Source organism: Rattus rattus, chromosome 2 (assembly GCF_011064425.1).
Source record: "Rattus rattus isolate New Zealand chromosome 2, Rrattus_CSIRO_v1, whole genome shotgun sequence".
Taxonomy (NCBI): Eukaryota; Metazoa; Chordata; class Mammalia; order Rodentia; family Muridae; genus Rattus; species Rattus rattus.
The window spans coordinates 17650258-17665790 of record NC_046155.1 but is presented as its reverse complement, the minus strand read 5'-3'; the positions used below and the strand labels follow the sequence as shown (position 1 = coordinate 17665790).

The 15533-nt window shown below is 42.0% G+C and overlaps 1 protein-coding gene across 2 annotated transcripts in view; it reads left to right on the top strand.

The window, feature by feature from the left end:
• The window catches only part of Pcsk5 (proprotein convertase subtilisin/kexin type 5), a 409124-nt gene that overhangs the window by 268512 nt on the left and 125079 nt on the right, over positions 1-15533 (top strand). The window contains exons 18-21 of one of the 2 annotated variants that reach the window (XM_032891693.1): positions 3665-3762; positions 4291-4420; positions 5155-5270; positions 8354-8638. In XM_032891693.1, coding sequence (XP_032747584.1) covers positions 3665-3762; positions 4291-4420; positions 5155-5270; positions 8354-8469 — 460 coding nt within the window. In that variant the 3' untranslated portion in view covers positions 8470-8638. Of the gene's footprint in view, positions 1-3664; positions 3763-4290; positions 4421-5154; positions 5271-8353; positions 8639-15533 lie in introns of those variants that run through there. The other variant, XM_032891692.1, reaches the window with a different exon arrangement.

Sequence of the window (15533 nt, the reverse complement as noted above, 5' to 3'; positions counted from 1 at the left end):
GCTCACAACTATATGTAACTCCAGTTTTAGAAGTTCCAGTGCCCTCTTCTGACCTCCACTGATTCCGGACACATATGTGCCGCACATACATGCATGTAGGTGAAACATTCAAGCATGTAGGTGAGACACTCAAGCACACAAAATAAGTAAACAGACCATAAAATTAAAGTGATTTTTTAAAAGAAATATGATTCAGATATAAGTAAAGATGACCATTTGGGAAGTGTCTATTATACATTCGGACCTGCATTATGCCAGTCGAGAATGACTGGGCAGATAGTGCCTGTAAATGCTATTTAATCTGCCTGATTAAATTCTCAATGGTGGGAAGTTACTCTCTTATCTTTATTATTTCTCTCCACACACCCAGTCATTCGCTTATCTTAAGTACCTCAGCTTCACTTCCATTAGACTCTCTGCAGTATGCACATAGAGTTAACACCGGGAGATGCTTTCCCCAGATTGATGACTGGCTCATTGCCAAAGCTGATACTGTGAGAGGAATATGCAGCACAAATGCTTTCCTGAGGAAGTGCTCCAACGCTTCTATGCTGAGTTCACCACCACACATGGGCTCAGCCTTTACAATGGAGTTAGAGTTCTGTAGTACATTCCGTTTAGGTAGTGATAGGATGTTGCATTCATACCATCTTTCATCAAAAGTGAAGTAGCAGTGTAGACAATTCCCCGGCAGGAGTCCTTGATGAGCGTTGGTACTGGAATGTTATTTACACTTAACGATTACGTGTGTCTTTGCTCTTTGTTTTCCTACCTGCATTTGGTTACCTAAAACCTTGCTTCTCCATACTTGATGATCTTGATAAATGCAGGTCTGCTTAACTCCCCGATTCTTCTTTTTAACTTTTACTTTATGTGTATGTATGTTTTTACTGTATGTACATCTGTTTGCCATGTGTGCACCTGATGCCCAGGGAGGTCAGAAGAGGGCATCAGGTCCTCTGATCATGAGTTATAGATGGCTGTGAGCTGCCGTGTGGGTGCTGGGAATCAAACCTGGCTCCTGTGGAGGAGCAGCCAGTATGTGTAAAAGCTGAGCCATCTCGCCTGTCCTCACTTAATTCATCTTAAAGGGACAGTGTAGTGGTGAGCCTTCTCCCCCATTTATTAATTGTGTTCATGGCAAAGTCACTTAAATGCTGTTGTTTTCCATTATCCTTATTCTAAAAGGCTGAGACTAACCTCTACTTTGATGAACTATGATAGCCTGATAACATTTATTCATCATACCATTTATTTATTGTAACATAACATTTATGTATTACTTACATCTGGTACATAACTAGTCCATAAGAAATAAAAGACTAGTGAGCTTATTTCTTTATTTCTTAGAGAACATTTTATGGAGCTAGTTAAAAACAGAACACACTGCAGAAATATGAGATCCATGCATGTAATTTTAAATGTGCCAGAAGCCACATTAAAAGTGGTAAAAAGCAAAAAGGGATGTGATTTTAATAAAATATCTTAATATCCAAAATGTATTATTACAACATGTAGCCAACATAAAAGAAATTACTGGTGAATTACTTTAAATTCCTTATTATTTTATTGTCTTTGAAGCATTGTATATATGGCCTTAGCCTATGTCTAAGACTTGGCAATAATTTTTATGAGAAATATTGGTATTAAGAAGCTTTTAAATCTAATTGAGAGAAAAATTTTATAAAGCCATTTATTCCAAATGTGCTGAGAAGTTTGCCAACAACTGAATCTTCTGAAGTTTTTTTTTCAAATACAGTCATAAATGAATTAAAATTGAATGAATATTTAAGATTCAATTTCTTCACAACACTAGCCTCCTCTCAGAGGTTCAATAGCCAAGTGGCTAGCACAGGCCCTACCTAGATGGTTTCTGCAGGAAGGAAGGGAAGCGGTTCTGAGCTGGACTAGTGGGCCTCAGGACGCCTATGTTTTGGAAGCAACTGACGGCCTCAGAGTTCAGTGACTATGCTCGTGCCCGCCCCTCGCTCCATCACTCCCAACACACTGCAGCCTCTGTCTCCTGCCCAGTGGAAGCCAACCTTAGAACGCCTGTCCTTTCTTAGAGAGCCAAGGCATCTTTTCTTAAACTGTGGTACTTTTTTTTTAGTGGTTCTTATTTCATCCCACAAAAGGGTTCATTTGATGCACTGTGCCTCTCTCTAGAGCTGGAGGAAGGGAACATGTTGGCCGAAAGCCAGCACGCCCTGAGAATGACACATACTTTGGGGGAAGCTGTCCTTTGTCACATCGAGGCCCCTTCCTAGGTGCTTGCTTCTGAGCTGACTGACCGTTTAATGTCAGAAGACCTGTAAATTGTAAAATAGTGCCTAAGAACAAATACCCTTGCCTAAATACCTGGATGAACATGAATTAAAACGCCAACATGAGTATTTATGATTCTTTTCTTCAGCTATTTTACTTTTGTACTTTCCCAATGTCTTGAATGAACAGAGGGTGAAGTAAATTTCAATTTTCAAAATTAATATAACCCATAGACAAAACAGTCAAGTAGAATACAAGTTGGAGCAATACAGACCATCAGAAAGCAGAAAGCATTTGACCATGTTCCAAACATACACAATCTCCAGTAGAGTCAGTTTGCCAGTTGCCATTCAGTAATATTTTATATGAAGCAATACAAATCCAATGTGGATTTTTAACTCTCAGAATCAGGCTGTAAACTTGGCATAGTATCGTATGCCTGTAACCTCAGCACTCAGGATATGGAGGTCAGAAGAAGGATATATATATATATATATCTCCAGGGAAAACTAAAAGATGATACAGCAGAGAAAAGTCGAGCAAGGTTGCATTTTGTTTAATTACTCATAATTACTTAAGTAAATAAACTGGTAAAAAAGTAGCAAAGAGGGCTGGAGAGATGACTCAGTGCTTAAGAGCATAGACTTCTCTTCCTGGCGACCTGAGTTCTATTCCCGGCCCCGATATAAAATGGTTCACAACCACCTGATAAAAACAAAGGTTTAGCCATGTGTTGGGGCACACACTTTTAATCCCAGCACTCAGGAGACAGAGGCAGGCAGATATCTGTGAGTTCAAGGCCATCCTGGTCTACAAATTGAAATCCAGTACAGCCAGGGCTACACAGAAAAACCCTGTCTCAGAAAACAAGAACAACAAAAGGTACAAAGCTATCATAAGATATTGCCAGCCATAGAATTGGTTCATCAGAGTTTTTCTTTTGTTTCATTTTTATGTTTGTTTTGTCTGCCTGTTTGTATATGCACGTAATCCCCACAGAGGCTAGGAAAGGGCATCAGATCCTCTGGAACTGGAGTGAGGTGTCTTGTGGGTGCCAGGAACCCAAAACGGGTTCTCTGCAAGAGTAGTGAGTGCTCTTACCCCTGGGCCGCCTTCCTAGCCTCTTGCCAAAACTTTTACATCTACTGTTGGATGTAGAGTAAGGTTGAAGAATGCTGGACGTTGACACATTCAAGAGAGAGGCTTAGCAGCACTTAGGACTGCTGCAGATGTTATTACAAGTACCAAGAGAGGTGTAGGGCCGCTTTCCTCACTGTGCAGCCTTACCAAATCTCTGGTGTCCAGGGGAACCGTATTTGTTACATAAGAAGTCCGTACATTTTTACCACTTTGTCATGAGGACAACAGTCTGCCTACAGCTTGTCCATGTTTCTCCCAGCCTCCAGGGGTCCCGCTGTTCTATCACCTGCGAGGACGGACAGTTCTTCAGTGGTCACGATTGCCAGCCCTGCCACCGCTTCTGCGCCACCTGTGCTGGTACCTTCTCCCACTCCTGCCCCTACACGCCCACTTGTGGTTGTCATTTTACTTGACGGTAGCCATGTTTCATGCAGCTTTCAGTATGTTTTAAGGAAGTGTGTGGGGACCCATTTCACCTGATGACGATGCACCAATTCTCCTAGAAAGCCAGGAGTCATCAGCACCTTGTGAGGGATTTAAATATCCCAGTGGCATCTCTTTCTTGGAAAAACAGGCATCTTGCTGAATAGTTAAAAACACAGGAGTCCCCTCTCAGCCCCACTGAAGGAAAGTAAGAGAGAGGACAAAGTTATGGCTTAAGATGGCAGCAGATGGGGGTTGGGGATTTAGCTCAGTGGTAGAGCGTTTGCCTAGCAAGCACAAGGCTCTGGGTTCGGTCCCCAGCTCCGAAAAAAAGAAAAAAAAAAAAAAAAAAAGATGGCGGCAGATGGGTGTGGCTTTCGCAGAGTGCTACAGAACCCCTTAATTCAGCCTGTCCTAAGGCTTTTCTTCTCTCCTGTTTCTTGCATGTGCTTTGCACTGAAGGGGCTGGAGCTGATGGATGTATTAACTGCACTGAGGGTTATGTCATGGAGGAGGGAAGATGTGTCCAGAGCTGTAGTGTGAGCTACTACTTGGACCACTCTTCAGAGGGTGGGTACAAGTCCTGCAAGAGGTAAGTCCAGCTGCTCTGGGAGCTAAGTTCCTCGCAGGACTGTCTTTCTAAATGATGAGAAAACTGATGACTTTTCGTGATAAAGTATGAGTCAGTCTCTGTGTCTTTGGACACTAACCTGCAGGGTTGGTTCATATTGACTGGTATTTTTAATGCCTCAAGACTACCTTCGCATGTGTGTGTGTGTGTGTGTGTGTGTGTGTGTGTGTGTGTGTGTGTGTGTGTGTGTGTGTGTGTGTGTGTGTGTGTATGTTTGTAAGAGGCACCTGTGGACCAGAGGTCAACATAGAGTGTCTTCTTCAATTGTCCTTTCATTTTTTTGAGTTAGGATCGGTCACCAGTTTGGTTAAAAGGTCAAGCACAAGCTCCCTCAACCTATCTTCCTTCCGGTGCTGGGAACAGAGAGGCACAATACCACACCTGCCTTTGACGTGGGTGCCGGGCATCTGAACCTTATCAAAGAAGCCATCTCCCCTTTCCCTTTCACACATATCTTAGAGATTTTAAAATAGCATTTCTGTTTCCAGGACTTGCCTTGTCCCATTTGGCATCCGTGTCTGTCTACCTGCCATGTTTTTTCCTGATGTTGTCAAATCTAACAGCTGTTGCAAGAAAAGGGATTTTTTGTCCTCTTCAAAGGAAGAACCCATTTGAAGATGTTAAGAGGTTGACAGTACATATCCCCACGCATGCAGATGGATCCGAGATTCAATAATTATGTGTTTTGCCTATAGATGTGATAACAGCTGCTTGACATGCAATGGCCCAGGATTCAAGAACTGCTCCAGCTGCCCCAGTGGCTATCTATTAGACTTGGGAATGTGTCAGATGGGAGCCATCTGCAAGGATGGTGAGTACAGCTTCAGAATTTGCTATGTGATCCTTGCACTTTACAGACTAACATATTCCCGTTGTAATAAAGACACTAACAGGCATGTATCTAATAGGATATGCTCAGTATCTTCTGGATACTTGCTGACGTTGATCTACATCCTTAGTGAGTCATGTTGCTTTGTATTATTCTGTTATCATTGTATAAAGACGGAAGCTTACTGTGTAACTTAGGCTGGACTCAAACTCATGGTCCCCTTACGTCAGGCACCTGGGTACCACCAAACGCCATTTTTTTGTTTCTCTCTCTCTCTCTCTCTCTCTCTCTCTCTCTCTCTCTCTCTCTAATGATGGGAAGAAATAAATCACCAGCAATCCCAAGAAAGTTCCAGTTAGTTGTTTTAGTTAATAAACTTTATTTTTTCAGAACAGCTATCCCTTCACAGATAAACTGAGCCTCTATTCCAAGAGCACACAAGTGCATAGCCTTCCCCACTATCAACAGCACACACTACAGAATTATATCTGCCATACTCATGAACCCACAATGACACACCATCATCATCCAAGTCCATAGCTTAGCTTAGCATATGTTTTGGCACTATAAATTTGCTGTGTTTTGAGTATCCATACATGACATGTGTGTACAATTATCTCATCATACCACATGAGATGGTTTCAGTGCCCTAAAAATCCCCTACGTTCTGCCATTTATCATCCTGCCTCTCCCAGTTCCTGGACTCTCTAAATTTCTTTTTTTTTTTTTTCTTTTTCTGTCTCCATGGAGTCTTTCTTTGCAAAACATCTAATATTTGTGAACATATAGTATGTAGCCTTTTCGGGTTGTTGGGGTTTTTTTGTTTCTTTCTATTTTTTTTTTTTTGTCATACAGATTTTGTCCAGATTTTTTGGTGCCTCACACATAGAACTTCATACCCTCCCTTGAACACTTAGCATTTTGCATAAATAACTTCCTAAGTCCTATGTTTTGAAACTTCTTGATCAGCTTCCTTTTAATTATGGCATAGTATTTAATCACTTAATATTCCCTAGTGCTTGCCACTGTTTGGTTATTTGGATTTTTTATCATTTTAATATTTGAATCCTAATCCAATAGTATCAGAGCGTGTAAGACTAGGAATTAATTTTCCAATATTCCAGCAGGAAAAGCCACGATGTGGTGTTAAAAAGTGATGGAGAAAACCTAGAACCTGGGACTTCCAATGTGGGGCCAGTCTGCTTTTCTTGCTATTAACAGTTTTTATTCAAATTCTAGGACCTACACTGTCCCCAAAGACTGTGACTGAATTGTGAAGGGTATAGTATGACATAGATATTTTAAGAAGCTTTTAAGTGGCCCTAATTTGCAGTCCAGGTTAAGGAACGTCCTCTACCAGCTTGGCAAAGGCCAGGTTCTCTCACTTCTCCACAGGCACTGCTTCCACCTGTAAATGCAGCACGTTTCAGTTATTCAAAGGCCCACATTAGGTTTTGATTTTCCGCATAATCAGTACTGAGGAAACCCTAACTTTGTAACTAAACTTTGCACACAAAGTATATCTCAGTAGAGAAATCAATTGTATTTGAACTATCATTCAACAAATCTTTGGAGACTGCATTTGGAATAGTCTTGGTTTTAAGACTATAGTCCTAGGGAAAGGCAGAATGTGAAGTTAGGAGTCTGTACGCTGTATTTAGATCTCCACTCCACATACACTGACGAAGATATTACCAATGCTGTGGGATTATTCCACAGCTCATTATTAGGGACCTCAAAAGGGGACAGCAGGAAGGGAGCCAATGAGAACACTAATACACACTCATTTGTAGTCTTATTTCCTTGAAGCATCATGGTGGCTTCATCTTCATTATGTTTCAGAACAGGTAGTATAGCAGAGTAGGCTGGGCCCACCGCACTCTGTGCTTTTAGAGCAAGCCAGGGCTAATTCTTAGTACACCAATGTGGGGTGAGAAGCCAGAAGTTGGGCCACGGCTATCAGTTACCAGCACACGCCTTTTATAATGGAAAACAACCAGAACTTTTCTTTTAAAAGTCTATACACAGGTTTCCAAGGAAAATCCAAGTGTTACAGCACATCTCCCTTGAAGTTTTCCCCTCCAGCATTTGAGATTGAACACCTAACATTAATGAAGCCCCAAACCAGCTTGCTAAGCCATGCTGACCATGGGTTAGGTTGTACTGTATGGCAACTTGGTCGAACGGAAGTTGTGGGCTGGAGTGGAAAATGAAGAGCTGGTGTTTGCAATGAGGCTACTCTCAAATCTGTGGAGAATGAGGTCCTCTGAGCCCTTGGTGACATGGCCAGTGCTCTAAAGGACTTCAGCTTGTCCCTTTTTCAACTCTCTATTTCTTTGACTCTAAGACAATTGTTTTGCAGTTTAATATTTCTGGAATCAGATATGTGTGTTAATTCATGACAACTCACTATTGCTTTTGACCATCAGGTTGATGGGCTGTAAGTGTCATGCCTACATCTTAGGCTTAGCCACAGAAATGTACCTTGAGTTGAATGAAGCCTGTGGCTGCTGGTTCTCCTGTGTCATTTAACCGCAGTTCAAATGAACATCGAAGAACTATACACGGAGCATCATATCACATACTGTGAATAAGAATAAAATTAAAATTCCAATTGCTAACAGACTATGGTATCACAGTGTAAGCATTATTACCTTGTGATACTGAAGTAACAGTCCAATCTTGAACTGTCTTGGATTCATTGTATCTTGGATTCTATGAAATATGGTACAAATGACTGAATATTTTTCTGCTCTTGATAATTCCAAGAAGAAAAGTTCCTTGCTTGTGATGTTATTGATTTCTAATTTATTCTTTTTTCCACTCTCTTTTTCCTTTCACAAATGGATACCAATCACATTTACTACTGGACTGCAATATTTCTCCTTGAAAACACTGCTGCTGACTGAAATCACTTTGGGTGGACCAAATTCCCCCCTGTGCCTGCTCCTGAATGACCTCTTCCAATCCCCCAAATCTACCTCTCTGGCCAATCAAAACTTACCTCGGTGTGTCACGCTGCCCTCCACTCCACTCCCCCTCTCTCTTGCTGACTTCCGGAAAAGCAACGGAAGAGTCCTGGGCAGAAGGAGGCTTCTGTATGCTTGTGAAAAAGAACAATCTATGTCAGCGGAAAGTTCTACAACAACTGTGCTGCAAAACATGTACATTCCAAGGCTGAGCAGCCACCTTACATCCCTGTTCCTGTAGACTTATAGATTATTCCATATTATTAAAGAAAAAAAGCCAAAAACTGCAAACCACCTCTCTCTTTCTTGCTATCTTTTTTTTCTCTCTCTCTCTCTATCTCAAGTTTGTGCAGGGAGATGGTGAACTGTTTTGACAGAACTTAAATAGAAGAAAAAGAAAAAGCCTACAACAAGCCTACCTTTTATAACTGGCTGTTTAGTGTTAAACAACCAGAATCACAGAGACAGTATTATATAACCAAAGTATTTGATGCCAAAATTTGACGTTAAAGTAATGATTTGATTTCCTGCCCTGGCTTGAAGGTCCATTATATTCCTTTGCAGTCACTCACTGTTTCTCCTTTAAAAATTCCTAAAAAATAATTTTTCCCCAAAAACATCACAAAAGCACACATAGATCAGAATGAACAGAGAGCTTTTGCCTCAGTCATTTTTCTGGCTTTCGTCTGCAGCCAGGGAAAAGGACAGGAAACTGGACCTTAGGGTCCTGAGAACGTCTTGCACAGTATGTCATGTCTTGGTGTTTCACGATTCCATGGCGACACCTTCCCACACATGATTTGCTTTGTACCTTGCATTCTGTTCTGTTTGGTTTTTTTTTTTTTTTTTTTTTGTTTTGGTCTTTTTTTTTTTTTTTGCACTTTTCTTACCTGATAAGTCTCCTCCACTGGCTTCATCAGACAGACTTTCTGCCACTGGCGTTTCAAACACTGTCAATTGGGTTATTTTTTTACACAGCTGGTAAAATGGATTGTTCTACAGAGTCAAATGGATGGTAGAAGCATGTGATATCTAGAAGGGCTGAGGCTGGTCCAGGTCCCCCGAAGCCCAGAGAGCCTTCTGTAGGCTCTGTACAACCTCTCGGTGCTATCTAGCCGTTGCCCCCTACTGTTTTTTTTAACTACCATCAGAAATTACATTTGTCACAGTGGGAAACATTTGGATTATGATGCAGGAAATTTCTTCCTGGGGTCAAAGGTTTCTAAGAAGTCCTGTATTTTTTAAGAGATGAAATTTATTTAAATAATATTTAAGCTCACGCTTACACTAGTGGAGCAGCGATTTTCAATGGTGCTTATTATGCGCGTTGTCTCCTCCTGTCATTCTAAGGAAATAAAACTGGAAATTGAATGTGGGTGGCATGATTGTACCCTCCTGGTTCTGTATTTTCTCATTCCTCTGTCCTTCTATAACTAGGGGTCATGTTCTTATTATGCACCTGTCCACCGAATGTCACGGAGCTGGGGTCAGTTTGTCTGTCTGATTCGAAATGTGTTCGCTGGTTTTCTGTGACTCCGTAAACATTTCGTAGAACCTAGAATACTGATCGATAGAGAAACTGCTTTGCATCTATGGTTGAAAATTATGAACCTGAGAACTCTTTTGGTAGTTCCTCTGAGAATAACTGATATCACACGTCTTCATTTGTCCTATCAAATCTCCGCGGTGACCTCATGGACTGGGGACATGGCCAGGTATCTCCAGGCTCTAAGCTTTGGAAAGCCGCACTTCCAAGATGCTGTGGCTTCGCTGCTGAGAAGACAGTGGTGCTCTTGGGAAGGAGCTGGGATGTGGAGGCTAAAGTCCCTGCTCACACAAACAAGCAGTAAACAGCCTACCCTGGAAATCTCCCTAGGCAACAAAGTTCACTTCCAGCTGCAGGTACATAATGAGAAATTGGTCTATTGAACCCTTTCCAATGTTACCGAGTCAGGTGATTCACAGGAACTAAGGAATTGGCAGCTTATCCTGGGCAACTTTTTCCTCTTTAGAACACTGTTGGCTCTTCTGACTTGAGGAGCAGAGGGATTCCTAACCACAGTGTATTCTCCTTATGTTTAAACACACAAGCTTTAAATGAACAGACGTAAACACAAGCCAGACAGACGGCAAAGACTAGACTTGCCTGCAAACAAATGGAGTTGATTAGGCAAGTCTATACAATTAGAGGCACAAGGTCACAATGATACAAAAGATAAAGCTGATGTCTTTGTCCTTAGAAAATTAACCACCAGTACGACAGCAAAATCACTGGGGTCCACCGCCGTGCATCCCACATCCCACCGAAGATGCAGGTGCACATCACGGAAATACCGGTTTAACAACTCTTGTGTTACTGCCTCATTTATCTACATTATTAACTAGAACATAATGCTTTCAAAGTTTACGTTAATGTTATATATTATGTATAAATATATATATTCATGATGAGTATATGTGATGGATAGCACAAAGTTTGGAGACGTGACAAATGCTCTTATCCTCTGGAGACAAACGCCCTATTTTCTGTTTTCTTTTATCTTTCGATCTTTAATTCACTAATTAATAGTGACCTGTTGTTAAATCCAAATCCACTTTGCTGAAAAATACTGTACATGTGTAAAATGTTCAGTTGTTTTTTTGTAAAATATAGAACAGTTGTAATTGATACTGGCCCAAATCAATGTTATTCCATATTTTATTTTTTCTATTAAATTAACCTAAGTTCCTGTTTATTTGATCTCTTCGTACCCATGGGTAAACATCTCTGAAGGCTCAGTGGACGAGAAACTTCTCTGCTTCCATAGAGAAGCAGAATGTGAAGGGTCAGTGGACGTGAATAAAACATCTAAGTGTAAGTACAGATAAGAAAAAAGGAAGATGGATAGAAACAGGAAGGAGGAGGAAACGACACAGAGAACAGGTAACATTTGGACAGTGATGTATGTTAAATCTCATTTTTAGGAAGAACATAACAAAAATACCTATCAAATCTTGGCATAGTTCCTGTCCAGCTGTAGTAGCTACCTGGTTGCTGGTGTAGCAGGTAACTGAGTCATTTCTGCAGAGAAATGGGGGGAGGAGGTGGAGAATATGAATGGGGGAGTAGGCAAGGATGTAGCAAATATAAAAACTGTGAAAAAGAAAGGTTCAGTTTGTGGACAGCTTGTATGAACTTGCCAGTGGCTAGCTGTGAACACCTAAAGGATGAGTTTGTCCAACAGGAATCTCTGAGGCATAGCACTGAATGGAACTGGGAAATGAGCTAAACTGAGCTGTGGATCTATAGTCTTGTGGCCCCTGCTTGAAATGCAGTCACTCCCCCTGGTAGTTCACTACTTGCCATTGGGCAGAGAAATGAGTGAGAAATCAGCCAAAGCAGCCAGGTGAGTTCCAGCCTGATTAAACCATCAGAGCATACAGAAGACACAAGAGAAAGCTTCTGCTATCATACAGTCCCAATACGAAGACAAAGGGACTTCATTTTAGTGACCACGGTGCAGCACACACCATGGAAATAATAACACATATATCCTAATGTACACATAACCTCTACTGAGTCTGAGAAGGACGCCAGAGCAGGGATACATGTGTTATCCTGTTTACCATCAGGGAGCTGGAACATACGTACTCCAAACCAACTGAGGCAGCACATTGATAATTATGATAATGAAGTTGAGAAAGGACAGAAGGCTGGGAGTTACGAGACTTGTAGGTGGGTCACTTTTACGTTTAGGCCAAACTGGTCAAGGGAGAGTTCCTGGAGCAAATAGGAGTACAATTGGTCAGGTTCAGAGGTCCTGATAGGATTTGTTTTCTCTACCAGTTAAAGAAGCAAAAGGCAGGAAAAAAAGTCAAGCAGGACAGGTAGCAGCTTGAGACATCTCAAACACAGCAAACAGGAGCAGACAGAATCAGGAGTTTAGGAAGAGCTTTTATTAGGTGTGAGGAAACACATGTATCTGGAACAGAGGAAAACAACCATCTGCAAAACAGAGAGAAGATTCGAGAAGCCAAAGACCGTCAGCGTTTCCTTGAGGGCTGGAGATGTCAACGACCTTGAAGGGTCTTCTCTAATTCAGGGCAGGTCAATTTGAAAAAAGGCAAAATGGCTGATTGACCAACATGCCTTGATCGTGTTGAGCCAGTCCACCAGCAGAAGCCCTACCTGCAGGGGGAAAAGTCCATAAGGCCTTTGTTTCAACTGCCAGACTCTTGTATCACGTTCAGAGGATGGTGAAGAGACCAGCCACCATGGAAGTTAGCTATCTTTGTTACCTAGTCATGGTCCCTCTCCCTAACTGCCTATCAGGGAATCTGTCTACATGAGAGGTTCAGATCAGGAAGATTCTTTCATGGTTTTAAGCTAATTAGTTCATTGCTACAAAGGGCAGTAGTTTAACTTACAATGGCCTAGTCAAGAAATGACTACACTTTTGCATTTGGTGCTAGTCTCTGCCCAGTCCCACCCAATTGCAAAGTTCTCAAGTTCTATCCCAGTAGAAGCCCTTGCTTGCTAGTGGCCATCTCAGGCTTATCAGGAAGTCGCAAGCCATGAACTTGGTAGGGAAGGGAGTCAGTTGGCTTTGTGACTAGTTTATTGAGTGATCAACATTGTCAGCATATTTGAGTGTGGAAATACACAGCCCCTACTCTCCACACTCTTTCCATCCGTATACCCCAGTAGAAAGACTCCTGAGATGCTGGCGTGGAGAGATATATGTTCTTCACAGTGTTTTCATCATCATCCAGCATCAGACAGAATACCAGCACAAAGCAACGTGTTACCCAAGAGGCGTCTTAGTTAGGTTTTACCGCTGTGAACAGACACCATGACCAAGCCAACTCTTATAAAGACAACAATTAGTTGGAGCTGGTTTACAGGTTCAGAGATTCAGTCCATCATCATCAAGGTGAGAGAATGGCAGCATCCAGGCAGGCATGGTGCAGGAGGAGCTGGGAGCTCTACCTCTTCGTCTGAAGGCAGCTGGAAGAAGACTGGCTTCCAAGCAGCTAGGAGGAGGGCCTTAAAGCCCACACACACAATGACATACTTCCTCCAATAAGGCCACACATACTTCAACAAGGCCATACCCTGGGCCAAGCACATTTAATCCACCACAAGAGACAATCTTAAACTACTCTGGCAAGTTGGATCCTAGCTCCTTGCATTCTTTAATACAAAATGACAGGGGGAAACCAAGGCCAGCTGCAGCTTGACCTTGCCTACCCTAAGCTGGGCTCTGAGCCCTAAACTCAGAATATGTACATGACACAGAAAGTATAAGCCTGCTTCTCTTCTCTGGTTAACTTTCATTTCCAGATGCTCTTGTTGCCAGACCATAAAATCCAAAGTTCTCCACAGAGCACTTTAGAACCTTTGACATATTCAGCTGGGCACAGCCAAGATGAACTGAATTTCACTGTGGCTCATTGGAACTCTTTGGCACCGAGCAGCAGACTCTAATCCACATAACCGTGTCTTCTCGTCATCACTAGAGGTGACGATCCAGCCAGATTCAGTTCTTTGGCAGCAAAGAGGCAGTTACGCAGCAGGCCAGAGCGTGAGTGGTGGCACGGGATCCTGTCCTCTACCGCCAGGAGACTCTTCAGGAGATGATTTGGCTGGGTTTCCCTTGGGTTTGTTGGTTTCATTTCAGGGACAGACTTTCGCACTATAGTTTAAACTGGCCTTAAACTCAACATTCTTCCAGCCTTAGCTTCCCATGTGCTGGGTTAGTAGGCATGAACCCCATGCCTGGCCTTGGTTAGGTTATTACTGAGGGATTCGCTTAACAGGATCTCTTCCAGTTGGGCCATTGTTTGCATACAATTGTTGTTTTGTTTTCTGAGCAACAAGAGATATTTCTAGAAAATTCCAGGCATACTTTCTGAGATCCATATTGTAAGCTCCTTGACCTTTTGTCGATATTTTTATATACTTTTGTAGCATGTAGCTTTTGCTACCCCACTTTAAGGTCTGGGAACAGGCTGTGCAACCTGCCCCCTCAGATCTGCAGACACAAAACACAGACACACACATTGCTCAATTTCAACCTGCCTTCTTGGCTCAATTGCTGGGCACTACTCATTTCCTGTGGTTAGTGTGCCTTTCCCAATACCTTAGCTCATCACCCTAAATCTGCCCTCAACTTCAATTGCTCAGTTACCTTCAGTCCCAGCTCAACACCCTAACCTACCACCTGGAAAAGCAGCCTGTGTCTGCTCTGCCCAAGAATCTCACATGGATGGTCACCTTTTGTCCCTCCAAATCATGGTTTAAAAAAAACTCCCTTCTTTCTCTGCATCTCCTCCCCCCCTCCCAGGACCTGGAAGTCCTGCCTCTTTCCTTCTACCAAGCACTTGACTCCTGGTTTCTTTACTGATAGATCAAGAAACAATTGGGGAACAGGACCTTAGCCTCCGACCCACCCCCTATATACTTTAAGTATGCAATGTTTTAAGATTAACATGGCTTTATTTAATTGGGCACATACAGAAGTCAGCACAGTCATGAATTTTCTGACACAATTACTGCTAGGAGAAGGTGTGGCTGGGACTCGAGTCACCACTTCCCCTCGTTGCCCATACTGCTTTGATTTTAAGAGTGCTAGAGCACATTAACTTCATATCACAAAAATTTCAAGGTGAGCAGGAATCCTTTCCCAAGAAAGAATAGAAAGTACACTGGCTTTTTTGGTTTGGGGGTTTTGGTTTATTGCTTATAGGCCCAAATAAATACAAACTTTCTTTGCCACACACCAGCCTCTGAGGTTCTTACCTTCTCTACACTGACCTTTTAATGGGGCAATACATACAAAAGACTTGGCTATAATATAACAGTATTTAAAGAGGCATAAAATATGTCGAAAATTCAGAGGAACAAGCTCACTTTGCCAAAGTATTGATGCCCCTTGTCCTTGTACAAGGCTGCCAAGGGCATCCCAAAATAATGTGAAACATTACAAATATAGTTGGCTCTAATGTACACAAATAAAGCTGCAAAGGTTAAAATCAAATGGTATCTTAATTAAATATCTGTAAATTGCAACATGTCAAACTAGTCAATTGTAACTCCACTCTTAAGGAATTGCATATAATTAAGTTTAATGTAGGATGAAGGTGAATTTTAATGATTGATATAATGTAACACCTCCAGAAGTTAGAGCAGGTAGGCTCCATGGGGATATAAATATTGCTTTGAAAGAGAAGGAGAAATTCAGCATTCACTCCAAAGGCCATGTCTCAGGGAGGACACTGCAGTGGAAGCCAGAAA